At 37.8% G+C, this 16,646-nt stretch overlaps 1 protein-coding gene across 1 annotated transcript in view; it reads left to right on the forward strand.

The window, feature by feature from the left end:
- Window positions 1-1,136: 1,136 nt before the first annotated feature.
- The window catches only part of cenpp (centromere protein P), a 110,286-nt gene continuing 94,776 nt past the window's right edge, over window positions 1,137-16,646 (forward strand). The window contains exons 1-6 of the mRNA XM_062416547.1: window positions 1,137-1,179; window positions 1,282-1,464; window positions 1,675-1,829; window positions 2,291-2,379; window positions 4,693-4,781; window positions 14,472-14,568. Of these exons, the coding sequence (XP_062272531.1) occupies window positions 1,307-1,464; window positions 1,675-1,829; window positions 2,291-2,379; window positions 4,693-4,781; window positions 14,472-14,568 (588 nt within the window). The 5' untranslated portion in view covers window positions 1,137-1,179; window positions 1,282-1,306. The remainder of the gene's footprint in view (window positions 1,180-1,281; window positions 1,465-1,674; window positions 1,830-2,290; window positions 2,380-4,692; window positions 4,782-14,471; window positions 14,569-16,646) is intronic.

A 16,646-nucleotide genomic window follows, 5' to 3' on the forward strand; every position in this document is an offset into this window, starting at 1 on the left:
AGATGTACTTTACTTTACTTTTCTTCACAGTGAGATAGTTTACCCCCCTCCTAGCCATGAAAAGTGGAAGAGTCCAGAGGGCGCGAGGTTCCGAACTGTTTTGGTTGTCAAGGAGAAGGAAGGAACCTAAAGGAGTCTAATCAGGTGAGAAAGAGAGGATAACACTCCTTTATTCATATATATGTGTGGGTTTAGTACTTTAAAACAGTCATGTCATGATTGCTAAAACCAAGGAAGATATGAAGCAAAACTTTCCTTCTTTTCTGTTGACAGATCAAGTGTTAAATGTAGTGAGCAGACTAAAATATTTCGGTCACATAATCAGGGATGATCTGTGTGATGATGGTACAAAATGTATGGCCAAGCAAATATGCTGGCATGCAAGTTTTACATGTGTACGGATGATGTAAAGACAGCTCTTTTAAAACCATATTGTACTCCACTCTATACATACAAGCCCATCTTTGGTGCAATTATAGCAAAGCAAAAATGAAGAAGCTTCAAGTTGCATACAGTGATGCATTTAAAATTCTGCTTAGGCTTCCAAGATGGATGAGTGCTAGTCACATGTTTGTTTTTAATAATGTCCCCACCTTTTATGCAGTGTTAAGGAAGTCAATATACAGATTCATGGTTCGGTTAAATGAATCAAAAACTGTTATGATGGCATTAGCCCAGCCTACACACTGTGACACAAAATACTCTTCTTGTTTTTGGAGGCATTGGAACGCATGTCTGTATCTGTTGTTTTGTTTTTTGTTGATGTGGACCTGCAGAGGCGTCCATAAATACAGTATGATGATTGTTATTATTATTATTATTATTAATAAACGAATACGGTTAGTTAACTTTAGACATGACAGTGTCTAATTTTTGTAATTTATTTGGCTGAAAAGCATTGTCGTCATCTAACCAGATAGAGTTTACTGCTTCTGTGAATAAAAGAAACGTAATACAAGTGAATCCATTGACAGTAAATATACTAACCACACTTAATTGGGAAAATAGCCCCCTAGAAGATTGAAGACTAATATTACAATCTTTTAATGTTGGATGGTCTCATATTCACTTTAAGGTGTCAGTGTCATTATGTGTCTTTAAGGGTTGACAGCACAGCTTATTATTGTTTTTCAGTACTAAATCAAGTCTCACCCAGCATCCTCTTATCTCCTTCATAAGGTACATTATTTATACTCTTGTGACAAGTGTCTTCTTTTCCTGTTTATGTTGTGTGTACTGTTTGTATTGGTATAACATTTTTTTTGCTGCCCTCTTCACCAGATCAGTTAGTGTCTTATCCATCAGGATGGAGGAGAAGATGAGGGGGGAGAACATTGAGGAGGTGATTATGCTGGAGGCTCAGATCACGAGTCTCCAAGCTGAAGTTAAGGTGTTGCAGCTTCAACAGCAGGACAACCACAAGAACATGACGATACAGTTCAGGGACAAATGCAAGGATGCACTGTGAGTTTAATTTTAAACAGTCAGACCTAATTTTTTAACCTGTAGTATTTTCTGTCATACAACTGAATAATCCTAAAATGTTTTTTACGCTTAAGTTTACTTCTAAGAACACCCAGGTGGTGCAGATGTGCATGTGAGGGTAAAAAATGGTAAACAGAAGTGCTGAACTGCAGCAACAGTAATTTGACCGTCTATCGTCGATCTCCACAGGTCATATATATGCGGAAAGAGACAAAAAGGAGGGAAGGAAGAGGTGCTGTCCAAGCTGAAAGAGGAGGTGGAGGAACTGGAGGAGGATCTGCAGCGACAGTCACAGATGAATGGCATCAGTCTGAACAGCTGCACCATAAAGACTCTACAAAGCAGTACGAGCACAGCACTGTTTCAATCCACAGCCTCCACTGTTCTCTGACATTTTACAGATTAGATTAGATTAATCAGCAAATCAGGAAAATAACCAGCAGAGTATATGATCAAATAATCATTAGTTTCAGCCTCATTATTTATATGTGTTATATATTTTCTCATCATTTCCTGTATCACTGAATTTTATTACCCTGTTCCATTCTTAAAAATATATATAATTTGTAATTTAAAAGGTGCCCTATGGAGTTTTTGACCATGAATAGCACTATGGAGTAGTGTTTTTATGAGTGAAAATCTGCTTTGCAAATATTTTATTAGGAAGGAATTTTATTTCTAATTTATAATATTTGTGAGATATCAAAACAAAAGTTTATGAGAAAACTCCAAATGGTTCCTTTTAATTGGTCCTCGCATTGATGTCATAATGTACTAACAATGGTGTGATGTGTGCGTCTACTAGGTGACAATCAGTTGGTCCAGGAGCTCTCTGTGTCAGGTCACTGCTCTGAGCTGGTCTTCCAGGTGGAGTTTCAACTCTCCGAGGTCAAGGTGAGTGTTTAAGAGAGTTATTGTTAAAATACCGTGTTGAACAGAAAGACAGCCTCTGGTTCAAACTCCACTATGGCCACCATTCCTGTTGGTTGATCCAGATGCTCCTTCTGTCCCCCCTCACTATCGCACGATCCCGACACATGTCAGTCAATAACTTAAAACCTAAAACATCCAGTATCAGTCAGGTTCAACTCATGATATCCATTACCTACGTGTACCTGGAGTAGATGTTTCAGATCCAATTTGGTCTAAATGCCAGAGACTTGGTAGGCTCAAAATCCATCAAACAAGACTCCAGCCAAAACCTTAGTTTAATATTTTTCACAGTATTAATTAAAACTTGAAAAAAAAAATTGATTAAAGTCAGCAGCTGTATAGAAGCTCTGCAGAGGATTATGGACACTGTTGTTTGATTTGTATTGAAAGGATATTTAAGCATTTGCACACTTGTGTCCTTCACCTACAGACAATCTTATTCCAAGCTTTAAATTTAACAAATTCTCAGAGATGAGAGAGAGAGAAGGTTGAAGTGGTTTTACTAATCTGGTAACAGGTACACCCACCCTTATGGCCGAGGACTTCTCAGAATGTGTGCTAGTGCTTAGTCCCGCCATCAGAGGGCGACAGAGAACCACGCTCAGTAGTTCATTGATGAGGCATCAAGCTCAATTATCAGTTTACATTTTAGCAGCTGTTAGACACACAGAACACTTCAGAGCAAAGAAAAATCACTATCGGGTCAAAAGTGTCATCCTGAGAGACGTGTTAGACCAAACAGTGTCAATTAAAGTCAAGTCTGTTCTGGTGGACACAATAACTTGTCAGATTTGGATGTGGTTAATTATTTTATGGTCACTCCCACTTAGGCCAGATCTTTAAAAATTATATAATTTACATTATCACCTTTCAATTGTCATTAACAAGAAATATGTTAAGCTCTCCTCCAAATACAGCTCTGTATTTAACAGTTTTCTGCTCCACTGCTGACAGGATGCCTGAGTTTCAGCAGCAATACCAAAAGTATATGAAAAAAAAACCCAACACATTTTCAAATATTAAATGTGTAAAGACGAACAACAATAAAATAACCCAAATTAAATGGTAAATAAAATGCAGTCTAAAGTATACATCTATCGAAATTATGAATATGACTAGACAACTTTAAATACTTTTTTGTACATAGTACTATTTACACATTTCCATCTATACCATATATTGAAGTTCGATACTCATATTGAGGTGCTACTTCAAGCCTGTTAGAAGCACAATTTGGGCTGTCACAGTTAAAAATGATTGTCGACCCTCGACATCAGCCAATGCTGCACATGTAAAGTCACCGGTAAATGTAACTTTATTGTAGTGAGACTCTGTATTATTGTGATCTGTAAACCTGCTCCATGTAGGTCCAGCAGTCCTCTGGTTTTTATTCTTACTGGACCAACCACCAGAACAGCTGGTTTCAGTGAAACACTCCTCCTTCCTGGCTCATGAAATGTCATTAAAATTACAGATTTCCTCTTAAGTTGATATTTGTTTTGATAAAGACATTAATTATTTGGTTGTGTAATTTGGAATCAGAGTCATTTTGTAAACACACATTCTATTCTCATCCTTTATTATAGCTTTGATTAATATTTTATTTTGAAGTGTAGTGTGTGCCAGTACAGCTTCCAGTAACCTTAAAATGTTTTGTTAGTGTTGTAACCCAATGAAATCAATCACATATGAATTATGGCTCCCTGAATGTGAAACACCAGCAGCAGGTCTGGATTTCTTGTCTCTTGCTGCTCGCTCTACTGTCTTTTCTTCTTATTCTCTTTTTTCCCCGATCACCTTCCAAATGTACAAAACGTTTTAGAGGCAACAGCTGAAGATGAGTTTAAAAAATTGCTCTAGGGTAGCCTCAAACTCACTGAGGGCTTGCTTGGCCTGACATTCATTGGCTGGTGAACAACACAGAGTTGTGATGAATGATAAAGAAATCAGGCTTGCTTACTATCGAATTAGCCATGTTTATGAAATCGAGTTAGACTTCAAGAGGACATTCAGAGTTCAGTTATACTTTGCTCAACTCATTTTCTATCACTCATGGTTTTTGCACTCGACCACCAATATAACAACATTAAAACCAGAAGCACCACACATGACATAAGTGAGCTGTAAGTCTCCAGCAGCATGAAATTAACTCAATCTAATGCAGACCTAAAGCAGACTGATACATAGTGTAATAAAAGTGATGATATATCTGTAAATTAAAAAAACACAGTGACTCTGTATAACTGAGTAAGTGAAGGTGTGTTTGTCCAGCAGGAAGGTCAGAGATCTGAGAGGACGATCAGCAGTCTGAATGTAGTGATGGATGCCAACGACCTGCAGAACTTCAGCAGCTTTCTTTCTGAGTAAGAACGCTTCACCGCTGGTTTATGTTAAATTCCTCCCCGTGGAGTTCTGCCACATCATCTCCAATTATCCTTCTGTGTTTGAGGTGTCACATGTATCTGAAATGAAAAAAACAATAGCAAATGTTTTCTGAATGACCGGCCTATAAGTAATAGGTGATTTCTCAGGTTTAAGATTCATTTCAAGTCATTTATATAATGTTACAATGTCAGATGTTCATATTAAACGTAGCCAAAGTGTCAAATAATGAGGTAAACATACGCAAAAGTAATCCCTGTGAACAAAAAGCACCAGCTTTCAGACTGCTCTAAATTATTTTTTCTACTTTCAGCCCGAGCTGATGTCAGATCATGACAGTTTTCTTTATATTAGAGTAGGAAAAATGTATTTGAGAAGGAGGTTGCACTTCAACAATGGGTTTCTCAGTGGAGTGTCAAACCTGAAATCCAGTAAGGATGTTCCAAAAATATGAAAAGGTAACACATCTCACATTTACTAGTCAAAGAGGACAAAATACAAACATTTCACTTGTTTATTTGGCTCACATCACAATTAGAAAAATGCTTACGTATTTTGGCACAGAGCCCTCTTCATAGCGTTTGGAGTATACCGGTTCAATTGAGTCATATATACAAGGCGAGACTTAATACACAGTTCGGAGATGGACCCAGTTACTTTAGAACTAATCGCTTTTCTTATCCACCTGTTCTAATACAGGGACCAGTCACAAGTTTACAATTACATCTGATTTAAACATTACAAATCCATACACTAGATGGCAATAAAGGGACATCCAGATTACAAACTCCTAACTTAAAAAGCATTTTAACAGAAGTCATCACAAAGTCCATTTTGTGTCATAGTGTTGAGCGCGTAAATCCAAAACATTTCTCTCTGGGCTACTTTCCTCAGAACATCACCTCCTCTAGTGGGCATCATAACTTTCTCAGTCCTACAGAAATGTAATGAATGAACCGTGATTTGCTTCAGTAAAGTGTTTTACAACTGCATAATCCATGTTGTCTGGAGGGACTGCAGTTTTGTGCTCCGATATTTGTTGTTTAAGGGGTTGTTTGATTTGTCTAATGTTAGCTAGGCCACAGGGGCATAATAACATGTAAATCATGTGTGGACATATAGTATATAAATTCCCTAATGGGAATTTTCCTCCCAGTGTGGGGATGATACATATGCATGCCAGTTGAGGTCAGCCATGCTGTTTTGTTATGAGCCATATTTTTGTACACAAAATTGTTTTTAATCATGGATGCTCTCCTAAATGAGAAAAGCGGTTGGGATTTGTAGAAGTCCTTCAAATATTGTTCTGCTCAAACTCATGCCAGTGTCTCGTAAGTATCTCTTTAGTTTGTGAAGCAAAATGGTGAATGATTTGATTTTTTGGTTTTCGTGTATTAGAAAGCAGATCAAAGCAAGAGGTGAGATTGTAACATTGTATGGCTTTCTGAATCGAGTTGAAGCTAGCGTCTTTATAGAGTTTCTTTCTTTGAACACTGAGATATCATTCTTTAAATTCTTGAAATGATTGCTAGCAGCTGAGGGTTTCCCCCAAAAAATGTGTTAGTTAAGGTGGTGGGGAGCAGTCGTGGTGTCCATCGGCGATGCCTGATGGACGATGGCATCGTCCATCGGACCAACCCTAATATGGATTGTTATTGAGATCACGTATAACAGTTTCTTGCCATTTTCTAACAACCAGTTCATCCACCGAAGGCGCTGTTGCTGCCCCCATTGCAGTCCCCGCCTATTGGAGGTACAAGTTCGATTCATATTGCATATAGTTGCGACTCAAAAGAACATGTAGCAGTTCTAACAGGAGCCCATTTGGAGGATTTTGTTTGGAAAAATGTGTCGCACAATAATCCTTATTGTTGATCTTTAAGAAAGCCTGAGGGCCAAAACATCATCTAAATAAAAAACGAAAAGCATACAGAGCCAGATTGTGTGACACTTTTTTCCTACTCTGAAATCTACTTCCAGTTATTATCATTGATGTCTTCAATAATAATAACTGGATCAGAAAATAAGGATTATTGTTGATCCTGAAGGAAGCCTAAGGGCCGAAACATCATCTAAATACAAAGAGAAAAGCATAAGGAGCAAGATTGTGAGACACATTTTTCCTACTCTTTAGTCTACTTACAGTAATCAGCACCTCACTACAACCCTCAGTGAGTGTTACTTTTCCATTATGGATTTCTTTATATGGTCATCTGCTCCACTCCGCTAACATCATGGCATTCTTTCAATGTTTCGGTTTTTGAGGTGGTCAAACTGAGTCATGACTCGAGTCGAGCTGGCACACAGTGAGTTTTTCCATTACACAGCAGAACACAGTAAGATAAGTAGTTTACTCGTTAGAGGTGTGCTAGTCTCCTGCAGCTCTTCATCAGACATCATCATCACCGTGGCTGTTTGTGCTCGTACTACTCGTCCCTGCGTTATTTCTAACTGGTCAGCTGAAGAAAGAGCTCCATATATCTCATTATGTTCTTGGCTTGACTGGTTTTTAGTGCAGCTAATTTCCGGTAAATTCTAAACAATAAAAGTCTCCTGTGGTTTACTCATTTGAAAGCTTTTCATATGACGCAGTAAAATGTAAAATGTTCGGTTTGCATCAGCAGTAACTTAACACAGCTCTGATACGGCTGCCCCTCTTCAGGCTTCAGGAAAGACAATCAGAGCAGAGTAGGCTCATCGGCTGCAGCCTTAAAGAGACAGGAACTAAGACTGCCTGTTAAGAGACAGAGGCTGAACTGAGGGGCTGCATAAAGGACCAGTATAAGATAAATAAGGAGTTTTCTGAACTATAATTAATCCAAAACTACTATAGTTTAGTCCTAGTATAATGATATAGAGCTGGAAATGAGTATAATAGACTAAAGATCACTTTAATGATGATTGATTATTTGTTGTAGTCAATGTTAATGCATCGAAGAAATAGTCTAGTTTAACAGAACTAATTTTTAATAATTCAATCAAAAATCCAAACTAATTTAATAACTTACACCCTCAGCCCCCAGCAAACACAAAAGGGAACACTGACGTTTGTCTTCAGTTCAATTAAATCGTCCTACTTGCAGCATTAAAACATTTTGTGATGTCATTGGTCCATTGAGAGCGATAAGTAAACACAGACTGTAAAATATTGATTCTACAGTTTGCAATCTGGTAGTGTTATATTGTACTGATCTGGTTGATGGCACAATGCTTAGTATGTGGTATGTCCTGTTATAGCAGTGTGTTATCCATGGTTTTGGTATCACATATACAACTATCACATATGACTGTAATGTTCAGGTGTTCAGGTTTTTGCAGTGGTTATATTGTCACATTCATCAGCAGTAGGGCCGGGTATCAGTACTCAATACCTTTTTTAAGGTATCGGCCAAAATAAATTCATACCAAGTAGTATCTAAACGTCTCCCATTAAGCGATAACTGCAATCGATCCTTTCTGCACCCAGAGCTAGAAAATATGACTATTTGACTATCAACTGAATTTAAACATTTTGTATTTAATAAATATTAATGATTGGAAGACTTTCAAAATGCATTTGTGTAAAAATCTAATCATTTAGATGTGGAGGAGTGGTGGCATTTTGTACGATTTAATGCTTCTATTCACATGATGGGTATCGAATAAGGCACTCAATTGATATTGGTATCACTTTAAGGGTACATGGATTGGTAATAGTATTGTAATATTTTAAACAATACCCAGCCCTAATCAGCAGCCAGGTGAATAGTCTGTTAAACTGCATTCCGTATTAAAATCAACCATCAGATTGGAGTTGACCTAACTGGTGCATCATGACTGGTGAGTATGGACTGAACCCTAACGGCCAGGTCATTTACACTGTTTGTCTGCTCAGTCCTACAAATTAACTATCCAATTTTATTACTGTCAGGATGAAGCTTTTTGTTTAGTTTAACTCAAGTGTTTATTAAACTGGGGGAATATTTTAAAACTGCAAACGTCTGTCATCCAGCTGAACCTCCTTGCATGCACTTGCTCTTACTCTGTCTGCTCTTTACAAACAAATAACAGGCCTTTCTCACGACACACATTTTCACTTGTCAAACACAGGTGTAACTCATTACGTTCATAATGGCTGCATTCCATTTAAGTGTGCTGGATTACTGGCACACCTACCTGTAAATGGAACCCAGCCATCATTAATATTAGTTACACCTGTTCAAAATGCCTCAGCTGAATCTGGTCAGTGTAGGTTTACTCAGTGGTGTCTGGAGCTTTAGTAACTATTTCTTCCCTACCAGGTGCTTATAACACTGCAGGGGAAACTGTGTATTATGATGAAAGCCAGTGGGTTACAAATGGCATTACAGCACATAATTACTTGCAGTCTGAATTTTTAAGCAGGCGTGAAAAAATATGTTTGACCTTTATCAGCGAAAAAAATAGTTTTCTTTCATTGTTGTCTGGTGTAGCGCTGCAATGACTAATGTTGTCTGGTGTAGCGCTGCAATGACTAATCGATTAGTTTATTGACAGAAAATAATTGCCAACTATTTTGCTTATCAAATAATAATTTTATTCGTTTTTCTAAGCAAAAATCTTCCAAATTAGTTGATTTTAGCTTACTACACATGAGGATTTGAAAGCTTTCTGTGTCATACATGATAGTTTTTTGGTTTTTTTTTTTTATTTTTATTTTTTTACTGTTGATCAGACAAAATAAACATTTGATGTCACCATGAACTCTAATAAATTATTACAGGGTAGCTTTCACATTTTTTAGACAAAATGATTAGTCGAGAAAATAATTTTGGAGAGTAATCGTCTTCGATAATGTAAATAATTAGTTAGTTGCAGCCAAAGTCTTGTGAGTCCACTGATTTTATTTATTTGTTGGCTTGTTTAACAGGGACAGTACCCATTATCATAAATCAATTTAAATGCATCTTTTTGAAGTCAACTATCATAGGTTTAAAAAGTCCAATAACAATACATTGACTGGTATAAATATTTGGATCCCTTTTAAACATAGTGACCAAAATATGTAGCAACCAGGACATTATAAAATGTAAAAATAAGCTTGTCATTGCTTTCTGGTGGACAAACTACATAATTGTGACAAGGTTTCAAAATGATCTCAACACATTTCTCATTTCTGTATTAAAATTTCTTGTTTCTCATCAGCAGACATATACTTTACACTCATATGCTGATATATCTGTAATAAGATCAAATCAAACAATACACATCTGCTCTACTTCCATTATCATTCATTAACACAAAATAGATGTGTCACCAGGTGGGTTGAGATGACATGGGTGATGCGAGTGTACTGGGGTGCATTATATTGAATGGTGTCCCTAATATTAGCAGTACATCACCACCCACTACAACCTCATTACTAAACATAAAGTCGAATTATCAATTTCCATTTCAAAAACTGAAAATATGTAAACTTTGTCAAACTAGAATGTATGGCAAAGCTGTTTTATTGGATTGCATTAGATTGCCCAGGTGTTCCTAATAAAGTGGTCGTTGAGTGTCTCTATTATATAAAATACAATATATAAAATACTAGCAAGGACAGTATATACTTTAAGTCTTGAATTAATGGTAAACTCCAGTCTCACTCTTGCTGGTGGTGTTCACCTGAGCATCAGGAGCACCTGCTTTGTTCTTTACTCCTGATGGATCCGAGTGAAGCTCTCTCAGTTGTGTCAATATGGACTTAATGTGTTGTAGATGTTATTTCTATGTGCATAAATGCATTTCCTATCTTTATCAGCAGCAGAAAGTGTATTTTCTATCAGCTGATCACCACTATAGAGCAGAAGTCTGAAGTTCTATCTCCTCTATATCTGAGGCCAAACCACATCTGGATTGTGTGGTGCAGTCTGCAGAATCTGGCAAACAACAGATGGAAAAATACTGGAGATAATGATTCTGACACACTGCTGCCTTTTCCCAGTGTGTGTGTGTGTGTGTGTGTGTGTGTGTGTGTGTGTGTGTGTGTGTGTGTGTGTGTGTGTGTGTGTGTGTGTGTGTGTGTGTGTGTGTGTGTGTGTGTGTGTGTGTGTGTGTGTGTGTGTGTGTGTGAGAGAGAGGGGGAGTGAGAGTGAGTTTTACAGTCCAAATCAGACTGATAATCTTTGTTAAATCAATCTGGTCTGAACTGTTAAAGATAAACAGACACTAGGAGTTTTGTTGGTTATTTTTATTCAGCCAACACATGTAGTCCACATCTGTTCCTCTGTCTTTCTGAAGTGGTTTCTTAACTTTGTTAGTATTTAAAGTTACTATGTGGCTACACTGGCTGCATAGTGAAAGCAGCGTGTCAGCTGAGCTTCAGTAGTAGTTGCATGTGTAAGACTGAAGAAAACAGACTTGACACCTAAAAATATGCATCAGGTCACAGTTATGTGCTTGACACATGAGATGTTTGAGGGTCTACACCTGGCTTGCAAAAGCTAGGTGTAGTTTCTTGTGCATATTATCACACAGCATCTTTACACATTTCCAGGTTAAAGTCTGGGGTTAAAAACATGATTAATTGTTCAAAATGTAACCCATGCTGCATGGGTTTAAAGCTGGAAACAACAATTTTTCTATAATTATATTGGAATGCAGCAAGACCACTTTATTTTTCTTTTGTTGCATTTTTATGTAATAATATAGCATTGTATTATTGCCCTCCACCCTGTGGTACATGTGTTTTACATAAAGTGACAGATGAGACAGACGGTGCTAAAGGGAAGACCTCCTACACTTAAGAAACGTCCACATAAGGATGTTTAGATTTTAAAAAAATGTTCTTATTGTTTCAGTCCTTCATCCTCAGTAAACTGGTGTTTTTCTCACCTAAAATCAAAAAAAGGTGAATACATTTTAAATGCCAGCTTGCTGTTTTAGTTTGTGAGCAAAAAACGTAAGCATGCCCAGTGAGGGTCAGTGGGTGTGTGGCAGTAAAGTTGAGAAGAACTTTCTGTCACCCTCTTCTGTCAAAGAAGTCACAATCATAAAGTAATGATTTTATTAGCACCACAGCACAGCAGCTCTGGAATGACCACAGGTTTACATTTAGTGTTTATGAGCTGCGATTAAATCAACATTTGAAGTTCAAGTTGTCTGACAAGAATATAGAACAAAGGTCAAATGGGCTGCCTGTCCCACTTCTTACCAGATTGTTGGCTGTGATGTGCAGTTTTGTTGTTTGCCAACTGAAAAGAGGACAAAGAAGAAGAAATGTAGCTGTTTTTAATTATTGTTCTGGGGCCGATTTCCTGGACAGGGATTAAGTTTAATCCAAGACCAGACTTGTTTCTCAATGGATATTTTCACAGAATCTTGTCTTTAGTCTAGGACTAGTCTTAATCTCTTTTTCTCCTTTTTCTTTTTTCTTTTTTTACAAAAAAAACCTGGAAACACTAGTGTGGATGCACATCATACTCACGCATAAGCACCTTTTAAATATTAAATGACTTAGTGTAGAAGTAGTCTCACTTTTTTCTAACTGTTAATTAGCAGAGCAGTTGGAAACTCTTGTTGCTCAACTGTCAGCAAGAGACTTTATGTGGAGACACTGTTGATACAGTGCATTGTGGGATGGGCTTAGAGGACTCAAGGCACACTGAATGATGTCAAACTGTCCTCATGAACCTCTGCCATTAAAACACAGTGCTGCTCTTGTCATGTGGGAATCCACGCCAACTGATCCATGAACCATTTTGACTCTCAGCCTGCGGTTGTAGAAACACTGATCCAAGCTGGCGGCTTTCTGAAGTACAGTTTGTTTTTCCTGGTCCAAACCAGACTGATAGTGTGAAGCCAAGCTGTGCTGAGGTCAGGGCGGCAGCATGAGATTTCAGTCAACTATGAAGCTAAAAAGAGGTTTATTTTTTAAATGCAGGGTGCTTTAAGGACGTGACAATACCTATAGTATACATGGATGTATTTTGGACAGTGTCATTAAACTAGTTTTTCAAAACTAATATTTCAAATTGAAAGATGAAAACAAAAGGCTTTTATTTTGTTTGTGGTTAGGGCTGCATATGGGGTCATTAAAACTAAAAGGGAATCTACCCTTTATATTCTGATATTTCATATGTATGCTTCTCCTGTTGAAAAACCCAACCCATTCAGTCAGAGCTTATTAGGCGGGATCAAAAATTGGGACATCATATTAATGTGCTAGAGCCAGAAATATAGTGACAGAAAAATTGCCACACAAATAGTGTGAATGAGTTGGACGCAGCTGTAAAGATTGTTGTCAGTTGACTTAAAGAAATGAAAAAAAAAAGTAAAATCTTCCTTTGATAGATATGGCAAACATTAAGTTAACTGCTCCGAGCATCTGTTAGTTTATTGAGAAACTGCTACAAAGACTAATACCAGTGATGTTGTTTTAAGTCTCTAGAGAGTAGTTCTGTGTAAGGCAGACGCCACTGCACAAGGGTGGGTACGCAGTTCCATTGACAGTAAATTGCTGGCTTGTTGTGCTACAGATCACAAACTCTTGACTTTGTAGTGACTGATATCTATAGTTATTTACAATGTAGTATAAAGTCAAGAGGTTTTCTTTAATTAGTTTGTTCTCTTTGGCGCAGTTTGCTGCAAACAGACTTTATTGCTTCTTTTGGATGATGAATTAAAAACCACTAAAACTCTCCAAGTCCACATGCCTCATTAGAATCACTATATAAGGTTTTTGCACTGACAACCTTTTAATTGGTTCCACAGTGAAAATGTATCAAACTGCATCAATCAGAACCGTAAGATTAGTTGGATTAAAAAATATCAAACCAGGGATCTCTCTCTCTGTTTCTCTCTCCGTCTCTCTGTCTTTTTGGTGGTGCTCCATTATATAGGAGTGTGCTGCCATGTTTCCATCAGCTCTGTGTGGAATAACAGTCTCTGGAAATTTCACCCGGCTGCCGTGTAGCCCCGGGCCCCCATGGAAAACTCTGAAAAAGCCTTTAACAGAATGTCCCAGGCTCAGTCAGACAGAGTGAACCAGACCAAAACATTTTTTGCTATTGCTGTTGTGATATTTAGCTACTCTACTTGTTTTTTTGTGTGAAGTATAGAGCATTTGGAGATTCAAAGTGTATGCCTTTTGGACATACCCCATTAATTGTAATACTTTTTCACTTTTATCACTTTAGTTCTGAGTGAAATATCTCGGCAACTTTTGGATAGATGGACAGGATTTCCTCAGGATGAGTTGTAGCAACTTGATCCCATGACTGTTCCTTTAGTGACACGAGTAGATCAAAATTGTAAATCGCCCAATACTTTGGTCAACCTGTGATGACAGTTAGCGGCTGGTGTGTGAGCCTACATAGATGGATACATGATACAGATACATGGAATTCAGTGTTCATCATACGCTCATTACAGGTTGCTGATATATGTTGACCTTTAGTCTTAGTTAGATTTCTCAACATTTTCAGGCTGCAGTTGAAATTTCTGACTGTTCATGATGTTAATGGATGACATTTAATAGCACCTTCTGGGATTACTTTTATTCAAACAAAAAGTGCTACCTTTTGGGAGTCATAACTCATCACACTTTTTGCTATGGATATTTTATTACACCTATACTGATAATTGTGACCACCAACTTAGATAGGACAGAACTAATACATTTCCTTTGAAAAATAAACTATTTTTATTATATGTAAATCACATTTCAGGGTGGAGGAGAGAAAGGATCTTCTGCTGTTCTTCAGGACTCTAAGGGCTTACTCAGACAGATGTGACGACCGATGCCGAACCTTCCAGCACTTCCAGGTAAGTGATTAAATCCCGACACTGAAATGGACTTTAAACTGGCAACCTCATACTTACTCATCTTCTTCTCAAAGTGTTAAATCATTTGTGTGTTGTTGTTGACACGACAAACTATTTGCTCTTCACAATGAATATAGAGGGCCAACTCTGGATCTGGCTAAGTTGGTCCTATTCTCCAATTTCTGCAATGTGTTTAACATCACTGATCACATTTTCTTGAAACCGCACAGTCTTTTGGCCCATTGAGATTGCTGCAGCTTTTCCTTAATTGTTTGTATATTAATCCAGAAACATAAGGAAACATTTTACACTTGTTGCTCAATGGCATTGGCATTATTTGTGAGGGACAACATGCTTCAGTTCATCTTGAATTCCTTCTGCTGGGAGACCAGATGGTCCATCAGTCAGTGTGAGGGCAGTCAGGCCAAAAATGAGAGTTTGAGAGGCTTGTAATAACATTTAACCTCTGCTTGACTGGGATGGGTATCACCCTCATCTATCAGTGGAGGAACCTCGTCGTCTTGTCAATCGTAGAGGTTGGAGGGTAAATCCAGAAGGTCAAAGAGTCTCTTTGTGGCCCTGAAGAAGCTGACCTCAAGTTGTATAATACTAAACAGCAGTAAAATGGCACCCAAAGTAGAACATTCAACTCTGGCCTTAAATGTCATGTGAACCAATATGAGCTCCCAAACCAATGTATAAGAATCCTTATCAATGCTGGTCTTCTGAAGAAGTCTGGTGAAATTTGATCGCTTATCTCACTTTTAGAAACAGTTCATTTTCAGTCAAGGTAAGTGAGCAGAGAGATAAAATGGCTGGGTAGGTGACTTAGTGAATATATGAATTGTTTGACAGGTATATATAATAAGAGACAAGATAGATATGATACTCTTGAGCAGTGGTCTCCAACCCTGCTCCTGGAGAGCTACTGCCCTGCATGTTTTAGGTATCTCCCCACTCTAACACACCTGATTCTAATTGTCAACTCATTATCAAGCCCTTGACACGCTTCAGCTGCTTGATAACCAGTTACTAATTGGAATCAGGTGTGTTAAATGGGGGGGGGTTCCTAAAACATGCTGGGCAGTAGCTTTCCAGGAGCAGGGTTTGAGACCGCTTCTTTAGATAGGTACGGTAGATAGATACACTAGATATGTAGGTAGATGGATAGATGACTAGATGATCAATAGATACTCAATTTACTCTAGATAGTCTAGATATAAGATATACTTCTTGCAATTGTCTGAAAACAGAAATAAAATGCATACAAAAAATTGTATTTATTTTGAGGTATAGTGCCAGCCTTAGCCTGTGTATGTGGGGTTTTTTTCTGTTCCTGTTGTCCAGATTGAATATAATATAATTTTAAAGATACAAGATGGTTGTCAGCCTTTCTAACTATGACAAAATTACAATGACGCATCCAAAATGTGCCTCTTTATACAAAGGCTACTGTTTGTGAACTGCTTAGAGTCAGGCTGATAAAGATTACAGAAATTAAGGTTAATGCAATGGGTGTGAGTTAGTGTGGGTGTGGTAAATATCATGGTGTGACTTTACTGAAGAGGTAGCAGTAAAATGTCAAATAGTAAATCAAGCTGCAGAAGCAATATGGAACCTATTCTCCTGTTTACTTGGAGAATGTAAAGTTCTGCCAAGTTGGCGGGACTGAAGGAGGATTAACCCACATTTTCCATACTGGCCTGTGTGCTCTAAACTCTTATTTTGCTTTACTTGCATTTTCTTCAGTGTTATTATGGAAAAATGTAATTCCCATTGTAACTATTCTGCTGTAATGTGGGAAGTGCTGTGCATGCTGATTTCCATGCTTTAATGACACACAGACATGAACATGTGCCTAGAAGATTAAACAAATAAAACTATAGAACACAACCCAGGCCAGGAACCTTAACATTAACCATGACATTAACCAGCCAGTCACTGCTTTGCAGGGCTGCAGATGATAGTTGGGTACATACCAGTTACAAACCACAAGTATTTACGAGCATGTGGCCAATCACTGATTACCATCCATTGTGGACATATTAGTGTTAGTCATCCCTGCACACAGATGCACA

This window comes from Scomber scombrus, chromosome 3, assembly GCF_963691925.1.
Source record: "Scomber scombrus chromosome 3, fScoSco1.1, whole genome shotgun sequence".
NCBI lineage: Eukaryota > Metazoa > Chordata > Actinopteri > Scombriformes > Scombridae > Scomber > Scomber scombrus.